Here is a 27,799-nt window from a genome sequence, read left to right on the forward strand (position 1 = left end):
TTCTGTAAGGATGTTTATCTGTTCTCTAATTAATAAAAGAAATATAAAAAATTGTCGTGCATCGGTTTAGATAGAAAACTTAGCCCTTTTAACTAAGTTACTTAACTACAAGTTTAACTACAAGTGCTTGGGTAATTTAATAATATTTTACGCATTATACTATATTTTATTGTATAATATGTCATTAAACGTATTAAATAAGTTCCTTGCGTGACTACTGTATCGTGGTGGTGGCTAGAAGAGATACAGCAACGGGCAAAATTAACGCTTTTATCCTAATCCAACCTCAAAACCTAACCATAAACCCAACATTTAATGGGATTAGTTTTTTATCCAATCTAGCCAGACTCGCTATTTTATCCTAATCCTACTCCCAAGCCTAAACCCAACATCTCGCGAGATTTAAGCGTTAACGTTAGCTGTATCTCAAAACACAATGCCAAAACAACAAAATACAATGACAACTCAAAACAAGTATCCAGATGAATTTATTAATAAAATGAAAGAGAAATGGCGTCCCCTGGTGTATGATAGCAAAAAACAGGCAGCATAATAAAATTGTCAAACAATTGGTAAACAAATCATGAAACTTATAATATGATATTACACAAAAGCACAAAATAAATCACAACTTGCAGTAACATACAATAATTTATTTTGTAAAGCCAGTTACAAAAGAAACATCTTTTCTCTCTGTATGTTCTAATAAGCACAATTATTCCTTTTTGTATAATTTATTGTACACGAACAATGACGTTGAGTAAATTACATTCAGGCCTTGTACTGGCTGCCTGCAGCTGAGCAAGGACCCCTGTGTGAATGTGTGAGAGAGACAGAACCAACCATGCCATGTGTGTTTGTTTAATACTGATCTTTATGTGAAGTGTGTGCATGTGTGTGTCGTGTGAGTGTGTTAGTATATTTGTATGAGGCAGGGTGAAACTAGCACATCTTCTCGGCTGTTCTCTGTCAGTCATACTGTTTACTTGTTCTGTTGATTGTGAGGTAACAGAAATGAGCACACCACCTGCTTCTAACACACACATACACACTCTTTGTTACACCTCATCACAAGAAATACTGTATATCAAATCATAACAGATAAATACACCAAACCCTTACCCCTTCTATATTTAAATATTTTATAAATATGATCATAATTCACACTCGGAAATAGCCATACATCTAAACACTTTCTTCATAATAATCCCTTTCTCTTCTGTTTTTCAATAACTGGTAAATTCAGACATACACATTCACAAAATAATTGCATTACACTGACAAATATCATTTGCATATCAAACAGCAACATTTCACAGATACTATTGCAGGATTATACTCGCACAAAAAAACAACAGACAAACTCATTCTGTGTAGATCAAGAGTCTCTTGCCTGTTTCTCTGTGGCTGCTTGGCAACAGTCTAAAATGGGTAAGAACACCTAATGTATGAAGATCTACCATGACGAGAAACAAACTCGCTTGGGCCTTGCGGTAGATGACAAAATGCCAACAAGCAAAGTAATATTCACGATAAAAGATTGCAAACTTCTAAATGTGTGTCTCTGTATACGAGATGTTATTAAAAGTTAATGGTGATGTTTGATAGGCAGGTTTGGTACAAAGCAGTTGATCCATCTGAGAAACCGATATGCCAAACGTGAGATCCTTTGCTGGTTGGTCAAGCTGTTCTTTAAAGTCCTCATGAAATCAAAATGCGAGTTGTGTGGCTTTTAGTCTTTGTGCTAGATTTTAAAGGGCACATATTATTTTAAAGATGTAATATAGGTCTCAGGTGTGCCTAGAAAGTTGTTAAGTTTCAGCTTAAAATATCCCACAAATTATTTGTACATGTCCAAAAAAGTGCTGTTTTCATGTGTGTACCTTTAAATGCAAATGAGCTACAGCCCCTCATTCCCTTACCAACAGACAGTGAGCGGTTTTGGTTAAAAAGTGATGTAATTGTTGTGAATACAGCCTGAGACTATAGTATATTTAGACGCATTAGCGCTACAATGTGCTAACAAACAAACGTTTGGGTAAATTTAACCAGTCAAAAAGTGACTGTGGGTGGGGCTTTATCAGTGTGACGTAACATTAAGAAGAGAATCAAAACAGCATGTCTAATGTGGCATCCACACCAGACGGGGAAGAGGCGGCAAGCGCGAGTGATTTACATGTTAAAGTCAATGCAAATACGCGAATGGGCATCCTGCGGCATGGTACGTGCGAATGGCACAGTGCGAATAGCGAGGAACTGAGCGAATTGAGTGTTGCCGCGGAAAATGGGCGAGTTGAAAAATCTAAACTTTGGCGGATATTCGCACCTTAACTCTTTCACCGCCAGCGTTTTTAAAAAAAAGTTGCCAGCCAGCGCCAGTGTTTTTCATGATTTTCACCAAAGTTTAATGCCTTCCAGAAAATGTTCTTCTTTAAATAAATAAACATACGATATACCAAATGAAAGAACAGACCCTCTGCTTTCAAACAAAAAAACCCGTTTCATCCTACCTTTAGTGGTTCTTTTGCAAACAGCTTTTGAATATGGGTAGGTTTTTGCAAAAACACCATATTTTGAGCAAAAAGCAAAAATAATTCCATTTTTGTGACGGACTTTTCATAGAGATCCCATCCAGAGCGATCTTTAAAACAGACACGGACATGCAGCAGCTTGCCATAGGGCAATACTTCCGGTTTTAAAAAGTTGCGGAAGTCGCCACCTGGTGGATAATAGCGGTATTGCGGAAAGACAGAAAATCTCGTCATTGGCGGGGAAGCGTTTTCTCTTAATTGACGAGATATCTCGTCAATGGCGGGGAAAGAGTTAATAGTGATGTAATTACAGGGAGGGAGTGGAGAAATGTCCGCGTGAATGTCTGGAATGATGCGCGAATGAAGCGAGAAAACTCAAAATGTTCAATCGTCCAACTTTGCGTGAATAGCACGTGTTTGCCGCCTCTACCGCCACTGGTGTGATCGCACAGTAATGAGACTGCTTTGGTTAAAGGCGCTCTAAGCGAATCTGTTTGACGTCCCTTCCTGTTGAAGTTCAAAGTGTTGTCAAACAAAATGGAGCGTAGCTAACTCCTCCCCTCCCTTCTGTGCTTTCTGAACGAGTCAGGAAGGCGCCCCAACCCCACCCCCAAATCCTTCTTGTCATTTATTGGCTGGAACACTTTTTTATGTTTCGTAGTGGTAGGTTTGACCACTCTGTTTTTGTTGCAGTTTGCAGAGCCCGGGCTGTCTGCAGAGACCGCGTTTTTTTACATTACAGTGTGTTCAGAGGACAGGCAGCTTGCAGATAGTGAGGAGATGTTTACTGTATGAAACAAAAAATGTTTTATGGCATAAAACGCGTGAATTCGCTTAGAGCACCTTTAAATGGGTATTTTATTTATGCCCAAACACCTTGTAAAAGTGGATTTTTCATAATATATTCCTATTAATATTAACAAGTAATTTATATTGAATGTTAAGATAATTCAATTTATATATATCACATATATTTTTTAAATGTCGTTCCCCAATACCACATGCCACAAATAATAGTTTGGGGCCTTTGCATTCCTTGCATGGATATACAGGCTTGGCACTGCTTTATATGATACTCAACAATAATCCAATCTCTGTTCACATTTCCGAAATACAGCACCCAAGTTACCCAAGTTGTAGCATAGACCGTTTCTCTTTAACGTTAAGCTTTTAGGCCAATGTTGCACTCACTGGGTATGCTTTTGTGCACTGGTACAGCATAAGTTACACAAGCATTGCATGACTGGCAAAATTACAGTAAAAAAGAAGGAAAATGGTGCATGTAAATACATCAACTCACTTTCAAATGTAACACATTAGCATATTTAAGTATAGACTCTGCCATTTAATACAAAACAAGACGTTTGTTGTTACATTGATAATGCGTGAATAGTCTTAAATGTGTGCACACAGTCAGTGCTGTAAGGGCTCTGTTGGCTGATTTCCACAAAATGCTGGCCACAGAACAGGCACTCCAAATATACTGGTATCTGATTGGCTTACTGCCTGTACTCCAGAAGCTCTCCAAACGGCCATCATCAGTCATGGCGTTAGGGTTTACTTACACTATGCGTACCGAACCATACCCACAAATCTGGTTCGTTTGACTAGTGTGATCGCTGCGTACCGCACTTGCAAAATGGCTCCATAGGTGAACCAGGAACTCTATAATCCATACTCTGTTCTTATACACAAACATGACATCCACACCTCAGGAAAACTACTGGTTAATAAAGTTACAGGTTGTTAACTGTTAACTGCACCATCACAGACTGAAAAATAAGGATAGTGAGAACTAACCGGGTTTGGTTATTAGTTATTAGTGCTGGCAGTAGGGTGGGTGAGAACAGTGAGGCGTCATTGTGCTTCGTAAAAGTGAAATAAAAAAACAACAACTAAATAGCTGGAGTGTGCTGTTGTATACGAGACAGGTACGACAAAGGGAGTTTAAGTTATAATCCCCATAGAGTTGAAATCTCTGCTGTCTCACTCTTCTGAATCCACGATCAGCCCTTTATTCCACCGTAAACACACTATCATCCTCCTGGCTGCTTTAAGATCTCTGGTTGGTGTTGATCACCTCATCCAGGCACTGCTGTTGCTGGTGACAGACATGATACTGCAGCGCTTTTTAACTATCATGTTGATGTACGCCTTCATGATCTTTGTGATTTCACCCACCTTAAAGCACAAAATAAAACACAATGGTTAATCACTGTTATTAAAACAGCAACTCATTGACTCTTCATGCAAATTAAACCAATTTGAATAATGGTAAGACAGTTTGACACATAGGTCACTATACTGTAAATCTGTTAACCATGGGTTTGACAAACATCACTTGCTGTTAAGCTCAAAATATGAATCTTTTTTCTCACATTTAGCATTTTAATAAAAAAAAAGATTAAGCTTGGGTGAAAAAAGTCATATACAACTAAGATGACATGAGAGTGAGTAAATTATACATTTTGATAATTTGGTGAACTAGTCATTCTAGTAGTTCATAGCAACCACTGTAATAGTTTTTGTCATCGTTTCAATTTTATGATTTAACAACATACAGAGGTACACTGTTGGTCAAAAAATAGTCCCAAGCTGTCACTGGGACGGTACCCTTTTAAGGGCACATATTATTATATGATGTAATATAAGTCTTAGGTGTGCCCAGAATGTGTCTGTGAAGTTTCATCTGAAAATACCCCTCAGATAATTTGTTATTGCATGTCCAAAATGCCCCGATTTGGGCGTGAGCAAAATGTGCTGTTTTCGTGTCTGTGCCTTGAAATGCAAATAAGCTACTGCTCCTCACTCCCTTACAAAAAACAGTGAACGCTTTTAGTTAAAATAGATCTGATTAAAACAGTCTGAGACAATAGTATCTTATTAGTATTGAGATAAGGCAGACAGCATAAAACTCACTGAGGGCGGAAACTATGGTAATGCAGGACTGCCTGTCAGTGGCTGTGGGGGGGCTTTATCAGTGTGACGTCATATTAACAAGATAGTTAAAACCGCATGACTGCTTTGGTTTAATGGGGATTAAAAAAGAAGGAGTGGTTGGATTTTTTTTATTGTAGGGCAGATGTGTTCATACACTGCTAACACACATTTATGTCCAAACACCTTGTAAAAGTGGATTTTGCATAATAGGTGCCCTTTAACAAGGTCCTAATATATACCATTTAGGTACAGATATGTATACATTCGGAAACCAATATGAGGTACTAATCAAGGGGAAACCTTCCGATCTCTCTGATGAAGCCAATACGGAAGAGATTTAAACTGCAATTCATCGACTGACCACTAGAGCTGGCTCCTAATGGGTGTTAATTCCCATAGACCCCCATGTTAAAATGCCCAACTTTACAGCAAAAAATTTTTTTACAGTCTGGTACAAAATGTGCTTTGGTCTATATAGCTAATTTTTCCCTTCATGACAACTGTGAGTTTGTGTAACTCAGGTGAACTGCCACTGCTGTCCCTACCGTCGAGCTAGGCGGGCATGGTTTCAGCAACCAGCCACTTCAGCTTCACCCAAGTCCCGCCTCTTTACCCATTTTCGGTTTTCCGTGAGTGATGCGCAGTGACGCGATGGCAAGATGGCGACGGGAAGCCCCGTCAAATATTGGCTTTAAAAAAGCTCTTCACAAACCTATGGTTGACGTCAAGAACACTACGTCCATATTTTTTACAGTCATGGTACTAATACGAACTCTTAAGGTACAACGGTGTACTAGCTGTACGTTCACAACGCCGCAGACTTGAGCTTCCAAAGAAGCTCAGGCCGCCGAATCAAGGACGCTTGTAAAAAAGTACAGGGAAGCTTATTGATGCTTTGGCCGCTCTGAATTCTGTTTCTCGGAACTAATGTTTTTGTAGGAATGAAAGTTTACATCGTATGTTTCTCCAGAATCAGCTATCAAAAACGTCTAGGCTATATTCCGATGGTTGCTGGCATTTTACCGCTGCTTGCTGCTGACCCGTGTAATAGCTAATTACCATAAAGTTGAGCTTCTTTCAACTTTCTGATTGACGCTCTGGTCGCTCAAAACGCGACGCAGATGGATTTGACGCTCCTTGCAGCTGAGAGAAGCTAGCTTCCATTGTAAATGAATGACTTCCGGTAACTTTGAAAGCTTAAGTCTGTGGCGGTGTGAACGTACAGTTATTTAACAGCTAGGGACCATTTTTTTCCAAATGTATATGTTGTCGTCGGTTACCTGAGGCGTTTCGAAGAACATCTCTCTTTCATCAACAATGATTTTGTATGTGCTGGGCTGAGGTGCTCCAAAGAAAACGATGTGCTCGTACTGGAAGGTCTCAAGTGGTTTGGGATCACCACGTTTGTACACCGAGACGTTTTCAGCACTTACACCCAACCACAGGTCATGAGGAAAGCCCCCCTCCTTACACTGCACATAGACACATGAGAACACACATACACAATTTATTATGCTGATTATTGACACTAGACAAATACCAAGACTTAACATTGCATTTACAGCAAATTGCTACAGTAATATTATGCAAATTCTTTTTATCGTTACGAGACTTAAGCCTGGATTTCACAGACAGGGCCACATAAGAATTTTCCGGCAATACATTTGTGGAACCACTTCCTGATAATAAAGCCCAACAGGAACATCAGTTAAAGGTAACCTGGTCTTTTCTTAAGGATATTTTGAGTCTTAAATGATCAGCACCTCCACATCAAACAGTGTTGATCCATATCCCGGCCACTCTTTGATGATGGTCATGTAACTGAGCATGGCCTGGTGTTGAGGCATCCCCTGCAGGCGACTCCATTTCTCCAACACACTTGTGAGAGTGGCCGACATCTCTTCCTTCACAAACATCTCCAGCATCTGTTCCTCCTCCACACGCTGTTTCTTCGTCGACCCGGTCTTTAAGCTGCGTCTCAGGGTTCCATCCAGGAAGTTGGGCTTACGTCTTTCTAAAGTATGACCTCCTGGCCCTGAGATACCAGCCTGTGCGCCAGCGACCCCTGCTTTAGTGGACTGAAAGATCCGCGCTCGGAGACGCCCGACCGGGTACACGCTGCTCAGGCTCCAGGGTGTACGGGCCACATCGCCGTGGATGTACTGTAAGCGCAGGGCCGCCAAGTGCTGGAGGGTCTCCTCAGAGGCGGGAAAATGACCACTGATGAGACTCTCGTGAGCCTTAGAAAAATGTGAAAAAAGAGAGAGTGAACGTCAGATAGAGAGACAGCATGAGCAATGAAAAGAAAAACAGACTATTACTACGAGTTATCAATTAAGAGAAAACATTTGCATAAAAAACGTGTTCCTGATGAATTTATATGCAATACCGTGATTATCCACTAGATGGATGCACTTACCCAATTTATGAAAAAACTGAAGCCAAAACAATTTTACTAATTTTAAACTGTATATGTTTTGGTACTCATTCTGAATCTGATCTCTAACAAAATTCCTTCACAAAAATGCAATTATTTCAGCTTTTTGCAAAAAAATGTATGTTTAAAGAAAAATACCCATATTTAGTTTATAAGCAGAGAAAAAAATATAGATAGGATGAATCGTTTTGTTTGTTTGTTTATTGTCTGTTTGAAAGCAGAGGGTCTATTCTTTCATTTGAAATATTTGTATGTTTATATATTTTTACTGTGGGTTCACACAGCCGCATTTGAGACGTCAAATTCGTGTCTACCGCGTCTAGTTTGCCGCTTGAACATTTTGATTTTACTCGCTTCATTCGCATGTGAAAGCCTTGTGTGGTATTCTAGTCATTAAGACATTCATGCAGAAAATCGCATCAAGGGAGGGGCTTCTGCGACTCCACTAGCTTTTCTTTTTTATCAGTTTGTGTGTTATTTAAAAATCGAACCTAGCCTGTTAAGCTACAGGAACACTTCATTGTTATAATGTTAATGTAATGATGTTTACATTACAATGTTACATTACAATAATGTGTTGTAACTGATGAAAGTAAATTACTATATATTTTAAAGTATTCTCTTTAAACTCTAGCTGCGTTTCCATTAAATATTTGTGCAAAACTTTAACGTTATTTTTTAAATGTCGACAAAAAACTATTGAGAAATGATGCCACTTCCATTAACCGATGTTATGCGACTAAAACGTACCAACCAAACATACGACGCCATTTGACAAGAATGATCATGTGACTTAAGCACGTCAGGTGACCTGTAAATGCGAAAACAATAGGTGTATTCAACCTTATGCGGCGCTGCGCAGACCGATCGGCGGCTGACTTAAAGCAGTGCATGCCGGTTACTAATTTTGTCCGACTTATGTATGGTTTAAAAGTACCGCGGGAGCATTTCGAGGGTAACCGTGACAACAATCACGTGCGTTTCATGCGATCCAACCTTCACTTCAACTAATAAACATTATAAATTCATATTTTTATAACAGGAAAAAAGCAGCAATAAAAATATTCGCTATAAAATGTCAGCCGTTACTTATTCACGATACAGCACTTGCCTCAAGTACCTTATTGCTTTTATAAAACGGTTACCACACAATATTAAAGTAAAAAACAAATTGTGCAACTTTCATGAAGTTAAATCAATAAAAAGCATTCCTTCCGCTAGAAAAAAAATAGTCCCTGACCATGAACAAAAATGTGTTCCAATGTGTAATATGCATGAAAGCTCAAATAAAAACAACAAACCGATACGTGTGGTTGCTAAGGGTGTTGCTAAGGGCGCAGTGATAAACAGAACCGTTGGGTGAAGCGGTCATATCAGTGGTTTATCGTGAATAAAGCACACCTATTGACCAATCAGAATCAAGGATTGGAACTAACCGTTTTATAATAAAAGGTTTGTTTTTATCAAATTCACCATCTAATTCACTTCATTCGCGATTAAAAAAAGGAAACACGGCAAGCAGCAGGTATCCGGCTTGATGGCTCCGTCTTCTGCTACTCCCACGACTGCAAGCGGCAATCTTTGACGATCGGTCTGCGCAGCGCCGGATGATCTCGATCACACCTAATGGTTTCCATTTCAGTTTTGTGATATATTCCTTTTTCGAATTGCCTGAAAAACCACATCACCCGAGTGGAAAATCTTTTTTGCGATATATGGAAATAGCCGTGTTTCCATTGAGCATTGTTTCAATTCGCTATTTCAATTTGCGCAATTTGAATAGAAATGGAACCGCAGCTACTTTTGCTTGACAAAATATTTCAGTGTGCGACTTGATCACTTGTGATACCAAATGAAGTCGAACACAGCTCTTCTGTCTTGTCCTCCGACCAAACATACCGCATAATTTTAAAAGAATGATATAGTGACTTTTACGTACTTCAAGTAAACTGTAAATGTAAAAACAGCACTTTGCATTGCAGTTTTTTGAAATATTCCTTTTTAGATTTGCCTTTCAGAGTCACCCAAGCGTAAAATCTTTTTAGCAATATATATGAATTTGCGAAATTGCCATGTTTCCATTGGCCGCAAAAAATTGCTTTTTCAATTTGCGCAATTTATAGGATAATAAACACAGCTACTGTTGCTTTAACAACATTTTTAAATTAAAATGTCATTTTAATAATGCTCTGATTGTTAAACTAAATATACTTTTGCTGTTCACCTGCTCAAACATGAAGGCAAATTCTACTCCCTCTTTAGGCATGCTTTCAACATCCAGGAAACAATAGAGCTTAAAATACAGCCTCCAGGGACCATCGTCATCCTCTTCCTCACCACCTGCCAACCTAAGGGCCCAAAGCAGCATTTATAAAAATAAAAATGCCATAACATGTTTTTTTTGTGATAAATTGTCATGGTTTACCTCTCAAACTTGGCAAGAACATCTGCCACAATGACACGGCTCTCCATGGCCCGACTCTCCACCTTGTTGTGCTCAAACAGTGAGAACATGTTTCTGCTGTTTTCCATCGCCAGACCACGAATCAGTTTCTCTACCACCTTGATACGGTAACATTTAAAATATATGGTTAACTTTCATTATAACATGCTGTGTGTGCTGTCTCATTTACAAAGCAAGGAAAATACAAAGCAATGCACAAAGAGAAGAGGCTTGGTCAGCAATACAGCCGACATCTTACCTCTCCGGCTGTTGTGTGCGAGTTGATGGATATCTTGCAAGATCCCCCTCCATGGCAATATACAGTAGTTGTCATTTCCTGCCTGATCAGCAGGGCGGCGATTTCTTCCTGAGAGGGCACATACTCCCTGGTCTTTGTCTTCTTCAGGGTCTCACCAATGAAATGTGCATACTTCTCTATCTCTGTGCCAGCGTAGCGCTCCCTTACCCTAAAATATTTTTACAAGAGATGCCAAAAATGAAGGGGGTGACCCACAAAATGGAATTATTTAAGAAAAAGAGCAGGGTGCTTCTCAATTACCTTTTTAGGTGGAATCTGAGGTATCGCAGGATGGCACGGCTAGGCAGGAAGGTGCAGCTCATGCAGGTGAGAAGGTGCCAGTGGGCGCGGTTCGCCGGACTGTTGGGTTGGGGCACGTGATTGGTCTGTTTGATCAGCTGACAGTACACCTCGTCTCTCAGCAGCCGCAGGTCGTGGCAGGTCTGCAGGATGCCCTGGATGATGGGGACAGGGTCTGAGACTATCTCCATCTCCTGAAGCGAGTTGAAGATCTTCACTGCCTCATCCTGCAGGCTTCCGTATCCCTTCTCCTTTTGCACTTTGGAGAGAAGAATCGAATGTCAGTAAAATGTGAGAAAATGTCAAAAAAAGGATACAAATACATGTTAAGTTTATGAAATGAAGCTGAGATAGACTTACAAGGTTCGCTGACCTCTCCGTATGGCAAAGGCAGGAGAGGTGAATGCAAGGGATGCTGGGTATATCTAAGGATGGGGTTTCGACGATACATTTGTTCCACAGCCTCAGAGTTCACACTGTTCTCCTGTACAAGTGTCAAACATTAAGATAGTCATAATAGGGCTTGTAAGTAGCTTAAATGGTAGAGCAAGGTGCTTACAAAAGGTAATAAGTTCAATTCCCAGGAAATGCACATAACAAAACATAAAAGCTAAAAATAGCTTTAATAAATTTAACTCTTTCCCATCATTGACAAGTTATCTTGTTAATTAAGAGAAAACGCTTCTCTGTCAATTACAGGTTTTTACGGCAATCCATATTTTCGCTATTATCCACTAGGTGGCACTCTTACACAACTTATAAAACACTGAAGTATCCATGACTTCAAAAACAGTAAAAACTCTGTGTATGTTTTGGTCATTGCTCTGAATCTGATCTCTAACAAAAGTCCTCTATAAAAATGCAAATATCATTTGCTCAAAATTTGATTTTTTTTTAAGAAACCTATCCATAATTGAGAGGGGATAAAAAGAGAACAAACGAAGATATGATGAAACGTTTTTGTTTGTTTGTTTGAAAGCAGAGGGTCTGGTTTTTCATTTTATATATTGTATGTTTATATATATATATATATATATATATATATATATATATAAAAAAACATTTTATGGAAGGCATAAACTTTTGTGAAGATCATTAAAAATGTTAGCGCTGGCTTCCAACTTTAAGAAGAAAAAAAACGCTGGCAGGAAAGAGTTAACAGTCCAAGTATCTTTACCTTGATGTCTCTTATGAGCTGCTGGGTGGGTGTTTCAATGGGTGGTTTATTCTCAATGACACCCTGAATGGCAGATACCCAGCGCATTGCCTCATTGAGCATCTTGGTGTACAGACGATAAGAATGTTTACGACCATGAACTATGATGTTCCAGTAACCTGCAATCCAGATCAGCAAGAAGTAAACCGAGTTTATAGAAGATTTTACAAAGTAATTGCATGTACATTTGGTGTCCAAATTCATTATCTTTTCTGCTTTTTTAAATGGTTATATTTTTAATTTTTCAAATATTTGGAACGCTTTGTTGTGGATCACAAAATGCTACAGGCCATACAATATAATATTTTTTTGTAAATTGGTCTTATATAGCTGAAAATCATTGTCAATTCTGTTACCGTCAACCTCTGTTACCAAGGGAAACCCCATTCACACAGCACCCTTTCCCAGACAATTTCCATAAAATTGGCAAAGAGGCTTCTGTGGGAACACAAACACGTCCTGTAAGTGTTCTGGTATCGCTCCCGTAAAGAGGACCTAGTAACATTGCTGTGGAAAAAATCTACTAAATACGTCACATGTCTTTACGGGATCTAAACGGTATGTGTGTGAATGCACACACTCACAGATTCTGGAAAATCATTGGCAGTATTCCGTGTATTTTCCATAATCTCTGTGTATAAAGGGCTGTAGAGTAACAGTGTTGACAGTCATGCATGTGTGTGTATGGGGGGGGGGGGGTTTGCAAATGTGGTTTAAGGGTACATGAATAGTGTATAATGACATGTTAACTATGCTATTACCATGATTTATGGGGACACAGTTAGTGTCTTTATAAGGCAAGTTTACAGAAAAATATTACATTGTAATGGCCTGTAGCATTTTGTGATCCATGACAATGAGTACCAAATTATTAAAATGATTTAAAATATAACCATATATAATACTTTTTGCTGGTCACCTGTCTCTTTAAACTTTTTCTCCTCGAGCTGGACCACAGAGCACAAGCTATTCAAAACCAGAGTGCCCATCTTGCATGCGTTGCGTTCAGATGACTTGAAGTAGTCCAGAGAGTTGCTGGTTAAGACGAACCAGCGTTTCTTCAGTTTAAGAGCAGAACTCTTGGCCCCAGACTTCATCTCTTTGTGCAGCCAACCTGAATCAAACACAAACAAACATACAGTACATTGAGGTTTTGCTTAACCTTTAGGTGGTGGCAACATGATAATGATAACACTTTATTTGTAAATATTAGGGCTTGAAAGGTACGCCGGTTATAAATACATGTATGGTTTAATAGATTTACACTTGGCAATATGAATGTGAAAATAAAAACAGTACAAATGTCATAGTTTTAATAAACTTGGAAAAAAACTATGTAATCGGGCTGTAGGCTATCATTTTGTTTTTCGTCACTATACATGATGTCAAATGGTTAGATTATAAAATAATGTGAAATAGAAAAAGAGCGTTATAAACGCAAACAGACAGCAGGTGGCGGCATTTGGTTTGCATTTCATTAAAAATACACCATCAGGTCTCCTATTTAGTCATTTCACAGATTAACATAAATTACAAATAAAACAGAAAACACTAAGGAAAGAAAATCAAAGAGGTAAGAATGTGTGTGCGGGAAAGCTACCATAGAATTTACTAAAGTTAACTGTATAATATTTCACAACAATCATTATGCGTTATCAATTTCAGGAGGTGAAACCTAATGGCGGCCTCTATAGGATAAAATTTGTATTACATGTTGGGTTTTTTTAAGTAATGAAAATATTTAATGTTTCTTTCAATGAATTTTAGTAGTAGTAGGCAAATATAAAGTATTAAAGCATAAAGGTCTTCATAGTCAGGGTACCTTTTAAGAAGTTTAAAAGTTGTAGCACAAAAACAGATAATAATGTCCACTTTGAATGCTGACTATGGTTTAAAGTAAAAGCCCACCTCTGACCAGGAACTCCTGTCCATCACTCTTGGATTCTCCTTTGGGTTTCTGCAACAGACTGATCCAGTGATGCATTTCCTCCGGCAGGTCTGAGTTACAGTGAATCACACGATTGGCCGTGATGATCACAAATGAATTAGGCCTAATGGGGAGAAAACATAATTTTTACACCAGAGATAAAATGATAATATTAAAGGAATATTCCATTTTCTTAAAAGGAAAATCCAGATAATTTACTCACCACCATGTCATCCAAAATGTTGATGTCTTTCTTTGTTCAGTCGGAAAGAAATTATGTTTTTTGAGGAAAACATTGCAGGATTTTTCTCATTTTAATGGACTTTAGTAGACACCAACACTTAACACTTAACTCAACACTTAACAGTTTTTTTCAACGGAGTTTCAAAGGACTCTAAATGATCCCAAACGAGGCATAAGGGTCTTATCTAGCCAAACGATTTTTATTTTTGACAATAAAAATAACAAATATACACTTTTAAAGCACAACTTCTCGTCTAAATCCGGTCCAGCGTGACCTAACGTAAATGCGTAGTGACGTAGAGAGGTCACGTGTTACATATATAAAACGCACATTTGCGGACCATTGTAAACAATAAACTGACACAAAGACATTAATTAGTATCAGTTGACATACAACAACGTAGGAACGGTCCTCGTTCTTAACACTTGTAAACACTGGGGCGGAGTTTCGCGTTCGTCCTCTGTAACCTCTTGACGTCATGACGTATTGCGTGGGGTCACGTTGGCGCATCACGACCGGATTTAAACGAGAAATTGTGCTTTAAAAGTGTATATTTGTTATTTTTATTGTCAAAAATGACAATCGTTTTGCTAGATAAGACCCTTATGCCTCGTTTGGGATTGTTTATAGTCCTTTGAAACTCCGTTGAAAAAAACTGTTAAGTGTTGAGTTAAGTATTAAATGTTGGGCTCTATTAAAGTCCATTAAATTGAGAAAAATCCTGCAATGTTTTCCTCAAAAAACATAATTTCTTCTCGACTGAACAAAAAAAGACATCAACATTTTGGATGACATGGTGGTGAGTAAATTATCTGGATTTTTCTTTTAAGAAAATGGAATATTCCTTTAAAATTATATACTGTAAGACATAAGATGCTTATTACTGTAGCATTCGAGAAAAATTTCTCTATTGGTCATTTAGCGCTGCAGTATTTTCACTTTTACAACCTACAGATGTCATTTCATAGCCAGTGTTTACAGATGAATTTTATAAAACACAACCTTACCTGTCGGGATTATCCGAAGCACACACCGAGTCTATTAGTCCAACATCCAATGTGCCCTGAGAGAGAGAAACCAACAACAGATTTTGTCATAGGCATGTGAGTTTTTACCATGAAAGCTTTACATGGAGGATGAGAACACAGACCACAGCGTTCTTCGGGTTGGCCTGTTCGTGAGACATCTCCAGCAGTTGCTCTGGTGAGGCGGTGGCGACCCGACTCAACACGTTAAACCAGCCGCTAAGTGTAATAGAGCAAACAGTTGTAGTGACGATATGAAAAAAAACTGATTTGTTTCTCAAGCATGATAGTTGATGCTGTCGGCATACCTGGCGTCCTCTGGCGACTCGGCAAACACCTGGTACGTTCTCTCATCTGTCACGATGTTCAGAGCATTTTCCTTCTCATGATTATCCACGATCTCTCTGGAAATAGAGCAAACAAATTCTTTAGTTACAAATAACAGTTTACAACATAACGGCACAGCAACGCATACATCATAATTTAAAACCACCACCTAATGATATCACATTACTGAATTGCATTCCACAAATTCATACTTGGCAAAGCGGATGTCGATGGTCCCTTTCAGCTTCTCTTCGCTGTCATTATCGTAATACATGAGTTTGGTGTCACGCAGGACGAACCAACGCATTTTCCAGTTCCTGCGGGAGAGCGTGGACAAACCTCCTCCCTTTTTATACAGCCAGCCCGACTTTAAAGACTCCTGCTTGGAACGAAACCACATGAAGGTTTCGTCCTTCAGAACGCACCAACGCCTGCGCCACGGGATCATCAGACCGGCTGTGGAGAGAATGTAAGCATGTTTCTCTATGATGCATGTAATAGACACAATTCTTCCTAAAATCTGATGATGTTTAGGGGTACGTGATGATGTCATCACGCGATTTCTTACCTTTCATGTAAAGGTAACTGTGGAAATATGGAGGTCCGTTCCCATTCAAGATGTTGACTCTACCATTGGACACCTCCTCGTCTGTGTCTGCACCACCGTCATGATCTTCATCACTGTCGGCATACTGGGACAGACACAGAAAGGACGAATGGTCAAAATAGGATTTAAAATCTTATTTGAACCTGGTAATAAAAAGCACTGTAAATTTAAATAGGGCGGCACATCGATATCTCCAAATCTCATTGGTTCTTGCGTGTCTCATGCCAAAACACTCAAATGAAAGCTGGTCACAAGATTAAATATTTTCATATTTCAGCGAACTATTCCTTTAACATAGACAAGTACGTTTATTAAACTTTTATGGTTCCACGAAACTATATCAGCATATGTGTTGGGAACTTAAGGGTGGTTTTCAGGAGCATTGCCAACTCACTGAATCTGAACTACGGTTGTAGGACTCCTGGCTTGCGTTGGTGCAGGTAGATTTGCGTGCGTGTTCTCCGTCCATCGCTGCAGTGCTGCTCTGTCCGTCCTCCAGCTCATCCTGGTCATAGTCTGACTCGCCATCACCTGTCTCAACCTGGCTATAGATGGGTTCCTCTGTGTCCGGTAGAGATTCGGCTGCGGTCAGCTTGCTGGTGCGATCCACGTCCTCTGCCTCCTTTTTTGCATCATCAACTGTTTTTGACTCAGCAGGCTTTGGAGGTTCCTGTTTGGTTTCACCAGGGAGTGGAGGAGGAGGTGGTGGAGGAGGAGGCGGAGGTGGTGGAGGAGGTGGGGGAGGAGCCCCAGGTGGAAGGTTGGGAGCGGACGGTGCCACCATGCCCTCGGCAAAGTCAGGAGGTGGAGGTGGCAGAGTAGCTAAGATCTCCTGATCTACAGGACCTTCTATTGGAGGAGGGAACTCCTGCAGTGGAATGCACTCTTCCTCGGCATGGAAGCCTTCATCTACCTCTTCCTCAGTGGTGGTTGTCGGTCTGGAGGTGGATTGTTTAGGTTCACCAGGGATGACCTCTGGTCCTCCGGTGTCTAGCAGGTCGAGGAATTCCGTGGCGGCACGGGAAGCCTGCTTTTTTTGACGCAAGGCCTCAGCATCACGACGTAAACAAAGTTCCTGTCTTGAGGTCTCGCACAGCATGGACACGCCGTCTTCTCTTTGCTTCTGTAGACGTTCGATCTCTCTCTCCAAACGCAGGATCTCCTCCATCTGCCGGGTCTCCTCCTCTATGGATTGTGGAGACTGAGAAAAAGAGAGTGAGGTGGGGTTAATAAAAAAAGAATACTGTTTATAATTGTAACATTAAACACTAGAGCTTGTCTTACCTGTGCTGTTTCTTTCTCTCCCTCCTTCACATTGGTTTTCTTCTCCTCTTCCTCCTTCTTTTTCGTCTCCTCCTCCTCTCTCTTCTTCTTCTCCTCTCGTAGTTTGCGACAGACTCCTCGGGCCACCTGCCCTCGCCTGTGTTTCTGAAGGACCAGTGCGGCTGAACGTTTTCGTAGAAACCGCCGCCGATAGAGATGAGCGCGATAGTTCTTCTGAATTGTCATAATGCTGGCCCGAGCCTTTTTAAAGTTCTTTCTGTAGCAAGGAAATAGAGTACAAGCGGCTTTACAAAACATGACGTGATCGTAAGCATGTAAATTTGGTTTTGTATTCTACTGTGGTATCATGCTCCGTAGCTCCACCCCTACCGAAATCACATTGGCTGTAACTGTTTCATGTGTAAAAGCAGATGAAACATACTTGGTGCAGATAATTTATCACAGCTGATTATGACAGTACTAGAATAAGTTACCATATTTAGTTAAAAGCTAAAATATCACACAAAAGATGTTTATTCCGCCACAACCTTAAAGGCCCCATGTAATCAAAATTAAAGATTTTCCTTTTAGTATTAATATGTTACACTGCAAAAAATTATTTTCAAGAAAAAAATGTCTTAGTATTTTTGTCTTGTTTTCAATAAAAATATCTAAAAACACTAAATTCAAGAAAATTCAAGAAAAAATTGCTTATCCCTTTGGCAGATGTTTTGCTTGTCACAAAATCACTTATATTTGATATTTTTGGTCTAAAAACGAGACTTATTTTCTTGGGTCGTTTCGCTCATCAAGAAAAAGCATATTAATTTAAGAATTTTTAGATATTTTTATTGAAAACAAAAAAAAAAAATACTAAGAATTTTTTTCTTGAAAATAATTTGTTTGCAGTGAAGATTTGAGCACTGCATAAAATGACTCTTACTTGGTGTTTTTGTCTTGTTTTCAGTAAAAATGTCTACAAATTTCTTAAATTAAGATGCTTTTTCTTGATCATCAAAATGACCCAAGAAAATTTGTCTAGTTTTCAGACCAAAAATGTCAAATTTAAGTGATTTTGTCCATAAAACAAGCAAAACAAAATCTGCCAATGAGGTAGGCAAATTTGTCTAGATTTTTTCTTAAATTTAGTGTTTAAGAAAAATTTTCAAGATTTTTTTGCTTACCCAAGTGGCAGATTTTTTATGCTTGTTTTATGCACAAAATCACTTAAATTTTATATTTTTGGTCTAAAAACTAGACTTAATTTCTTGAGTCATTTTGTTCATTAAGAAAAAGCATCTTAATTTAAGAATTTGTAGATTTTTTACTAAGAAACAAGACAAAAAAGATTTTTTTTTCTTAAAAATAATTTTTTTCAGTGCATTTTCTTGATGAACAAAATGACCTAGGAAAATAAGTCTTTAAACAAGCAAAAAAATCTGCCTTGAATTAAGTGTTTATGAAAAAAGTTAACTTATTTCAAGAGAATGTTTTTTGTTTGTTTTGGGCGTTTATGAAAAAAGTACAATTATTTCAAGAGAATGTTTTATGTTTGTTTTGGGCACTAATTTACTTGAAGGTTACATTTTTTGTCTAAAAACTTATTTTCCTAGGTCATTTTAAATATTTTTACTGAAAACAAAACAAAAACACTTAGTAACAAAGTCATTTTTTGCATTCAGAATATATATAAACTGATAAACTGATAAAATTCAAAATGTACAGTTTGGCATGTACACTAAAAAAAAGTATAAAAAATTGACGTCTTCCTACACTTTAGCTTCCCGACATATTTCCTGTCAAATCAAATCTTTAAGGTGCCATTAACTCCATAAAGAAAACGCTTCCCTGCCCATGACGAGTACGGCAATCCATATTTCCACTATTTCCACTAGGTGGCACTCTTACACAACTTATATAACAATGAAGCATCCACTGATTCAAAAACAGTAAAAACTCTTTGTTTTGAATCTAATCTCTAACAAAAGCCTTTACAAAAATGCAATTATCTTAGCTTTTTGCTCAGAAGTTAGTATTTTTAAAGAAGCCTACCCATATTTGAGAGGTGATAGAAGAGAACCAATGAAGATAGGATGAAAAAAGAGACCAAATGATGCTAGGATTTTTTGTTTGTAATCAGAAGGTCTGTTCTTTTGTTTGATGTTTTGTATGTTTATATATTTAAAGAAGAAAATTTACTGAAAGACATTAAACTTTTATGAAAATCATGAAAAATGATGGCGTTGGCTGGCATCAAAAAAAGCTGGTAGGAAAATGTTAAAAATCTGATAAAACATGCCCATTTACAAGAAAACATCAGACGCACTTAGAGGGTTTTGCATCTGAGCAAATGAGCAAAATACTTTACCCTATTACTAGAAACCTGACCACAGCTAAATTTACTTACAAATGAATGAAGTCAGTGAATCGTCAGCAAATTAATTTGATGCACAAAGCAAGAAATCCCCCCCACACACACACCTAGCGGTGTATCTCAGAAGATAGGCTCGTATGACGAGTCCAGCTTTACTCCGCACTTCATCTCTTTCCTTTTCCAGCTTCTGTTCTAGGGGCTCCTTTAAGAACACTTTGGTTTTCCCAAGCTGCCATCCCTTCTTGGTCCAGTCATAGCGCGTCAGCAGATCTGTGCTATTCTTCTTCTCATCTCCACTGGAGGCCACGGCTGCCTTTTCTTTCTCTTTAAGAATGATTTTGTACCTGATGTACAGAAACATAACAATTAACCCTCTGAAAAAAATGCAAAGCTACTAGAAACTAAAGTTGTGTGTGATATCACAATACCTGCTAAAGAAATCTTTAAATGTGCGCCGGACGGGAAATCCAGCTCTGCGGATCTTCACCGTTTCCAGCATACCAGAATAGCGCAACTGATTCAGAACCACATCTGGGTCAAACTTGCTTGGGTTCTATAGGGGAGCACAAAGGAATGAATTAATAAATATATAATGTGTGAGAAATAGCATATTATTGAACTAGCGTTGAGTTGCTACCGAGCAAGCAATAGCAGTCATGTTATTAGACGTCTTTTAAAGCCAAAATTGCTTGCTGGGTAATGCTTTATCCAAAAGTACTAAAAGTAGGTAGGTATTCACTTGTCAAGCACTTAATCAAGTATACACTTGATTTGGCTTCCATAACATAATACATTTAAATAAAATACATTTTATCTGTACGTGGTCAAAGCCCCGCTTACTGTTTTTATTGAGCAGTCTTGCCATTACTAATATTCAGGCGTCTCATTGGTTGATCTGGTTGTTCTCACCTTATCCATGTTGGGTTTGATGCAACGCACAAAAAATGGGTTGGACACGCTGAGAGTGGCCATTAGGGAATGAAGAGAGTCCTGAGTGTCAAGTGAGACAACCAATCAAAAGATTGAAAAGTCTTATGTGAAGTGATTTATTGTTTGAGAACAAGATATCAATGTTATATTTCACTAAATGTCCTTCACAAAAAATGACTTCAGCTGGGTTTTCAAAGAGGTTAAATAGGTTTTTGTGTCAGTTAAAACTCACTCTGAACTGAGAGCTGACGGTTTGCTTTTTTCTGGCCGTGCCCATCTTAAGAGTCTCCTCACTGTTTCTGCTGCTCACTTGCTCAAACAAATCATAGATGAAATCCAGTCTGCATACACACACACACAAATAATTACTCACAGGTATTCACAAATGCAACATGCATGTGTGTGTGTGTGTGTGTGTGTGTGTGTGTGTGTGTGTGTGTGTGTGTGTGTGTGTGTGTGTGTGTGTGTGTGTGTGTGTGTGTGTGTGTGTGTGTGTGTGTGTGTACATAAGAGCATAACTGTCTCACAATGATATGTTTGTACATTTGTGCATCTTACCGACTATCCTTCAGCATGTTCAGGATATCATCTCGAAATGTGTCTCTGTTCTTCTCTAAAATCCCTCTCACATCATACAAGACCTGCAGAGAGGAACAGATTTAGGGAAAACAAGAAAAACAATGGTGCCACTGAAATACATCAAACATTAACACTCTCTCTGTCATACCTCTCCAGCATAATGCTTAATACCAAACTGATGGTCTGCCAGTCTGGGCTTCACATAGTAGGGATTTGTCTGTGGAAAAAAAATGGATGTGCTTTTCCTGAACATTTTTAAGTTATCACGGTAAAAGCATTGAAAATGATGAAGATACAACTTACAGAGTGTCTACTGTGTAGTTTCTCCAGCAGCGTAAAGTCAGTGCCTTTTGGGAATCGACTCTCTTCGTTAATCAAAGCTAACATGCCCAGTTTCTGCACAAACACATTAAATAAACATGATAGTCAATACAAACCTGAAACTGTAAACAACTGTAATACTAAATCAAACTGCATTTTGTATGGATGAATGTATTAATGTGACAATAATACAGGGCCACCACTCCCTTTTGTAGAGGTTTGCAATGCACAGGGGCGGACTTACCATTAGGCAAAGGTCGGCAGTTGCCTTGGGCCCCGCCTTACCAAGGGGCCCCAAAATGCAGGGGTGTACTTGGTGAGCTGCCACTTTTTGCCCCTGCTTATCATCAAGATTCCCAGAAAACTATCATAATTTTGTTTAATTACGAATTCTATTTAAACATCTTTTGTGTTTTTCAGTATATTCCCATAAAAGGTTTGAACGTTATTATTACATCTGCATGAATGCGCCCCCCATTATAGTTTAGAGTGGATCATTCCATGCACTACCGGATATATCGGCGCGTAGCTCAAATCAACAAAGCGAGCAGAGCTGCAGGCAGCAGCGAGTGAGTTTGATACATTAAAGAGCGAAGCTGCAAGGAAATAAACTAAGAGTGAAACGTAGCTACACCAATGGAGCAGAAAAGATGATTCACACAAAAATGTTGCAAAAGTCTCCGCTTTTCTCCACACAAACACTGCCACGGTCTGTGCTGCTTTCAGCAACCTCTTTTCCGTCAGACACAGCTCTCTCTCGGCCACGGACACTGATAGTCTGCCGGTAAGTATGCTCCGCAAATAACACAGGATCTACAGTTTATATAATATTAGCGTGTAATCTCAGGTACAGTAAGCTTTAGTCCGCCGAAATGTCTGCCAAGCACCACTAAAGATTGTAATTCATCCCCAATCTGCACACGAATTCGTGATCGCTTTAGTCTCATTTAAATCTCATATGAAAACGGGAGCATGCTTCGGCTTTGCCCTGCATATCACTAGCGAACATCAAAGTACAAGATGTGTACATAGATGACATCTGTATAGTTCAATAATATAAAAACTGTTTACCTAATGTAATGCAGAAGCAATACATGACACTTTACCATCCATATAGAAAGTCAAATTTCACCCCTTGTTTATCTTATTTCGAGTTCTTAACACCTATGATTGCATTATTTTAAAACCATATTATGTTTCTTCTCATCATATTATGTTCATTTGAATACAAAGTATTTTAATTTAAAATATATTTTGTATGTAATGTGGCATTAAATGAAAATGTATTAAAGAAATTAAGTACACAAAGTAAAATAAAAAGTACATAATTGTTATACACGTCTTTTTTACTATGTAGTACTGCGGTTAGTATAAAATCCAATCATATTATCAAACAGTATTAATCTCAACCTCATTGGGGGCTGAAACTTATGTAACTCAGAGGAAAAAAGAGATAGCGATGAAAAAGAGAAAAATACAGTAAAGGGTGCATAAAGGGTGCATAGTTAGGGCCCCGACAAATGGTTCGCCTTGAGCCCCCAAATCACTAAATCCGCCCCTGGCAATGCATGTACTCCAAACCTCTAGGTGGCACCATCTCAGTTGCTCAGATACAATTTTTTATATGAACCACTGTCCCTGCGGCCGAAATCGCATACTGTGACACTACGTACTGAATTAGATGAAGTACATACTCATTATTCGTTAAAACAGTGCTTTCAATACAGTATGAATATGGGTAGTATGAATGAACTTCGGACATAGCACATCTGCTATTAACTTGGATGCTCTTATGATAACACCTCTCATTCTTCTTCTGCGTTGGGTGACTCCTTTCCTGGGTCTCACATGGGATAATAAAGTGTCCATCGAATGCACACTTCAAAATCTTGCCGGAAGTGATAGGCCATCTGGGTACTTTTCGACTAAAGTTTTTTGAATACTATGAATTCAGACATACTACACACCCTGCTTACCGCTGGCCGCATTACTACTGGGGTGTGCATTATTTTGGAATCTTCAATTATTCCTCCTTACATATTTAATTTTTGTTTTATTTTTATTTACATGGTATTAAGTTATTGCAAATATTTCCAGAATACTGTATAGCACGAGGGGCAACCATGGACTGTAAAAACAAGATGGATCACACTACATCGTTTCCTTAGTTTGTAATGAATTGAAGCCAAAAATGTCTGACCATGGGGTGCTGCCATGTTGCATCAAAACGACCCGTGAGCCAAGGCAGGCACAGAAGGAATCATCCGTGTAGCCAGAGGCGGAGCCACGGTATCAAAATTCTGCCAAAACGCGCGCACACCCAATTCAACCACGCCAATCATAACGACACGCCACGTCTGTCACTTCAGTCGAGCTAGGTGGGCGTGGTTCATCAACCAGCCACCTCAGCTTCACCCACATCTGGCCTCTTTACCCATTTTCGGTTATCCGCAAGTGATGTGCGGTGACGCACAGTAAAGATGACGATGGCAGGCCCCTGCAAACTATTGGCTTTACAATAGTAAAGATCTTTACAACGTCACGAACACTACGTCCATATTTTTTACGGTCTATGATTCAGCAGTGGCCTTGCTTAAACCAAACCAACCTAAAAAAACAACCTAAACCAATAAAGTCCGGCTAAATAAAACTGAATGTCTCCTGACAGGAGACTGTGATTTGTTTACCTTCTCTATCAGATCCAGACATTCTGCATTGTCCATCCAGTCAATGGCTTCCCAATGAATCCCTTCCCTGTAGGAAACAGTCTATCAGTTTTTGCACAAGTATTGCAAACTATATGAATGCAAAATGGCAAACGGAAGAAGACCAACTGGGTACTGGGGTTGTTTTCACACTTTTACCTGTTGTACTCCAGTTGCTCCAGCGAGAAGATATGTTTGTTGAAATATTCTTGTAGTTTCTCATTGGCGTAATTAATGTTGAACTGTTCAAACCGGTTTACCTTAAAAACCACACAGACTTGGGTTATATTTCAATAAATATATGAATGTATGAGTCTTTTCTGGATGGATATGGATGATCTGTGTCTTATTGTGTGAAGCTGCCTCATACCTCAAAGTTCTCAAAGCCGAAGATGTCGAGAATCCCGATGGATTTAAAATTGTCTTTGCCCTTTATCTTTTGGTTAATTCGCATGATGATCCATGAAAAGCATTGTGAGTACAGCGCCATGGCAACCGAATCCCTAGAATCTGTCGCCTGCCAATCAGAATTATGATATGTAAACTGGTTCGATAAGTCCACTGAAGTATGCTAGTTTTTATTTGCTGTAAGTCTATTTTGGTGGTAACTAATGGTGTTTATCGTGTTTTGTAACGAAACTCTTCATATCTAACTATTACACAGGATCATACCTGTTCCACTGTCAATGGGGAGCAAATCTCTTCTCCTCTGAGGATCATTGAACGCTGGGTCAGAACCTCAGATAACTGGAAACAGTCCAGGCCCAGAAGATCACTCACATTACTGAGAACTGCAAGAAACAGATAAAATGACTAATAAACACATTTGAGGTGTCAATGTTCCATTAAGAAATGAATATCAGTTCTCACCTTGCTTGGTGGTGATCTGAGCGCCACCTGCTGTCATGAACTCCACATTGCCAAGCTGCAGAACTCCAGACAACAGTTTGAACATATCTCTGATCTCCTCTTCTGTGAACTCCATGACTTTCAAAGCCTCCTGCAAAGGTACAAAGGAATAAAATTGAAAAAATACATGTCAAGATAAACATTCATCACTTCACTAGGTTTATTACTGAGTATTGTACCATGACATCATCAAAAAGTTTCTTGTCATCAAGACTACGGTCCTTTACACATCCAGACTGACTCAGGTAGTGAAACATCTCAGGGGAGTCTTCCAGTAAATATGTTTCTATAACAGACAGAGGGCAAATAAATAAATAGGTCTACAAGTGCATCTTTATTTAAATACGTGTTTGTGAACATATTATGTATTTGCTTACCCTTTTGGCTTTTGTTTGTTCCGGCCAGCAAAGCGTAAAATATGTGATAGTTTCTCTCGCCTGGGTTCTGCCTGACCACTCGATTCTAAAACACAGATCAGATCACAGATGCTGAGTTTCTTTACAAATAGCACAGACAATAGTCACTTATTTACCTAGTGGCCAATGAGAAGTCTTTCACATTTGCCAAAAATAGCTTACTTTCCGATTGCAAATTAAAGTGTATACAATTGGCAGTTGTTATAACAGATAAGTTATCACAGATAAGCTAAGATGATTTCTTATGGCCAGGGGGGCAGGTTTACCTTTTCAAGCAAATCTGGAGAGAAAAAATTAAGGAAATACAGGCACATGATAGAGTAAGTTTTAGTACATTATACAATATAATTATTTAATGAGTCAAGATTTTGGATTGATCACAAGCTGATACTGTACAGTGATTGGCTAGAAAGATTGTTAATTTACACTGAAATATTTTAATTAGCTACACTGACCACATCAAAAAAAGCAGTGTCAATTTTAAAGGAACAAAGGTCTTTTTAAACATAAAACACGTATAAATATGTTACCCTGGGTCACAAAAACAGTCATAAGACACATATTTGTAGCAATAGCAAAAAAAAAAAAACATTATGGCTCAAAACTATGTATTTTTTTAATGCCAAAAATATTAAGATCTGGCTCCATGAACATATTTTGTAAATTTCCTACCATAAATATATAAAAAATGTATTTACCAATAGTAATATGTGTCGCTAAGGACTTAATTTGGACACCTTTAATGAAAAATTTTCACAATATATAGATTTTTTGCACCTACAGATTCAAAATTTTCAAATAGCTGTATCTCGGCCATATATATTCCTACCTTAACAAATTTATTTATTCAGCTTTCAGATGATGATGTATAAATCACAATTTCAAAAACACTGATCATTCTGACCAGTCTTGTGGTCCTGGGTCACATATGTTTACAGTAGGAAGGATACAGTGGACGATGCATCCACCCTGAATGTTCCCGCTTTGAGAAAAATGAAGCTGAATAAATTTCCCAAAGCGACTGGAGTTGTTGTTGTAGACAGTTTTGGCATTTCCAAAGGCTTCCATGATGGGGCTGAACAAAAGAGAGAAAAGTGTAAATGTCAAGTCATGCCTGGGCAAAAATCGACAATCCAAATTTATCTATGCTGTGTTGTTTCAACCCATGGCTGGGTCACATTTGAATTATTTTTGGATTAATTTAACCTAGTGGTTGGGTTTGTCCATATGTTACCCATAGGCGGAGTTTTACTTTTTTTTTAAAGTTCCGCCAAACAATGGTACTGCAATTCTTTGAGATTAGCGAAAGACGTTTTAAAATTTGGTTTAAATCAATTTCAAGTTACTCAGTTTACTATTAAACTATAAAGATTAGACAAATAAAATATAAATTCTTATATTGCTATTTTATTAATAGCTCAAACAAAATCATAAGTGTCTCTGGTCTGGGGGGAAACACCCCCCCTGCCCCCCCCCCCCAACTTCGCCTATGATGTTCCCAACCATTTTCTTCAATGTAGTTTTAAAAGAGATCTTAAAAATGTGAACAATGCCACAACCTGTTCAGATTTTTTAAAGATATTCTGCAAAAGATTTGCTTGTGAACATTTTTCAGTATTCTTCTAAAATCGAACTATTATTAGTTTCAGCATATAACTCTATACCTCTACTGTATATCGACAGTTCTAATCTGTGTTCATCTAATTTGTGTTCACATTATTTCTCTTTGAAAAATGAATTTTAAGAAAAATGTCTGAGATAAAGTTAAACCTCAAATGAATCATTATTGAGAACACTGAGCACTGATTTCAGAAGGGATGCACCTGCTCTGTACGATGGCTTGCTCCACACGTGTACTCTTCTCTGTAGGTGGCGCCCCGGCTGTGTTCTGGCTCATGACGGACAGGAACTGTATCAATAGTTTGGTGCTTTCTGTTTTCCCAGCTCCACTTTCACCACTGTTACACACACACACACACACACACACACACACACACACACACACAC

At 38.7% G+C, this 27,799-nt stretch overlaps 1 protein-coding gene across 1 annotated transcript in view; it reads right to left on the bottom strand.

Annotated features, from left to right (window-relative positions):
* Positions 1 to 469: 469 nt before the first annotated feature.
* myo10l1 (myosin X, like 1) overlaps positions 470 to 27,799 on the bottom strand; it is a 65,988-nt gene continuing 38,658 nt past the window's right edge. Inside the window, exons 5-39 of the mRNA XM_065240236.2 lie at positions 27,616 to 27,750; positions 26,743 to 26,867; positions 26,059 to 26,072; positions 25,754 to 25,838; positions 25,556 to 25,662; positions 25,338 to 25,467; positions 25,140 to 25,258; positions 24,838 to 24,984; positions 24,627 to 24,727; positions 24,450 to 24,516; positions 21,745 to 21,837; positions 21,590 to 21,658; positions 21,421 to 21,503; positions 21,095 to 21,203; positions 20,842 to 20,922; positions 20,361 to 20,485; positions 20,040 to 20,276; positions 17,580 to 17,835; positions 16,690 to 17,496; positions 16,257 to 16,380; positions 15,901 to 16,144; positions 15,670 to 15,765; positions 15,487 to 15,580; positions 15,344 to 15,399; positions 14,074 to 14,216; positions 13,085 to 13,279; positions 12,127 to 12,284; positions 11,310 to 11,433; positions 10,911 to 11,208; positions 10,611 to 10,818; positions 10,334 to 10,470; positions 10,133 to 10,256; positions 7,235 to 7,711; positions 6,752 to 6,943; positions 470 to 4,712 (exon numbers count right to left, since the gene is read on the bottom strand). Of these exons, the coding sequence (XP_065096308.1) occupies positions 4,608 to 4,712; positions 6,752 to 6,943; positions 7,235 to 7,711; positions 10,133 to 10,256; positions 10,334 to 10,470; positions 10,611 to 10,818; positions 10,911 to 11,208; positions 11,310 to 11,433; positions 12,127 to 12,284; positions 13,085 to 13,279; positions 14,074 to 14,216; positions 15,344 to 15,399; positions 15,487 to 15,580; positions 15,670 to 15,765; positions 15,901 to 16,144; positions 16,257 to 16,380; positions 16,690 to 17,496; positions 17,580 to 17,835; positions 20,040 to 20,276; positions 20,361 to 20,485; positions 20,842 to 20,922; positions 21,095 to 21,203; positions 21,421 to 21,503; positions 21,590 to 21,658; positions 21,745 to 21,837; positions 24,450 to 24,516; positions 24,627 to 24,727; positions 24,838 to 24,984; positions 25,140 to 25,258; positions 25,338 to 25,467; positions 25,556 to 25,662; positions 25,754 to 25,838; positions 26,059 to 26,072; positions 26,743 to 26,867; positions 27,616 to 27,750 (5,665 nt within the window). The 3' untranslated portion in view covers positions 470 to 4,607. The remainder of the gene's footprint in view (positions 4,713 to 6,751; positions 6,944 to 7,234; positions 7,712 to 10,132; positions 10,257 to 10,333; positions 10,471 to 10,610; positions 10,819 to 10,910; positions 11,209 to 11,309; positions 11,434 to 12,126; positions 12,285 to 13,084; positions 13,280 to 14,073; positions 14,217 to 15,343; positions 15,400 to 15,486; positions 15,581 to 15,669; positions 15,766 to 15,900; positions 16,145 to 16,256; positions 16,381 to 16,689; positions 17,497 to 17,579; positions 17,836 to 20,039; positions 20,277 to 20,360; positions 20,486 to 20,841; positions 20,923 to 21,094; positions 21,204 to 21,420; positions 21,504 to 21,589; positions 21,659 to 21,744; positions 21,838 to 24,449; positions 24,517 to 24,626; positions 24,728 to 24,837; positions 24,985 to 25,139; positions 25,259 to 25,337; positions 25,468 to 25,555; positions 25,663 to 25,753; positions 25,839 to 26,058; positions 26,073 to 26,742; positions 26,868 to 27,615; positions 27,751 to 27,799) is intronic.

The sequence above is a fragment of the Paramisgurnus dabryanus genome, chromosome 7, assembly GCF_030506205.2.
Source record: "Paramisgurnus dabryanus chromosome 7, PD_genome_1.1, whole genome shotgun sequence".
Taxonomy (NCBI): domain Eukaryota; kingdom Metazoa; phylum Chordata; class Actinopteri; order Cypriniformes; family Cobitidae; genus Paramisgurnus; species Paramisgurnus dabryanus.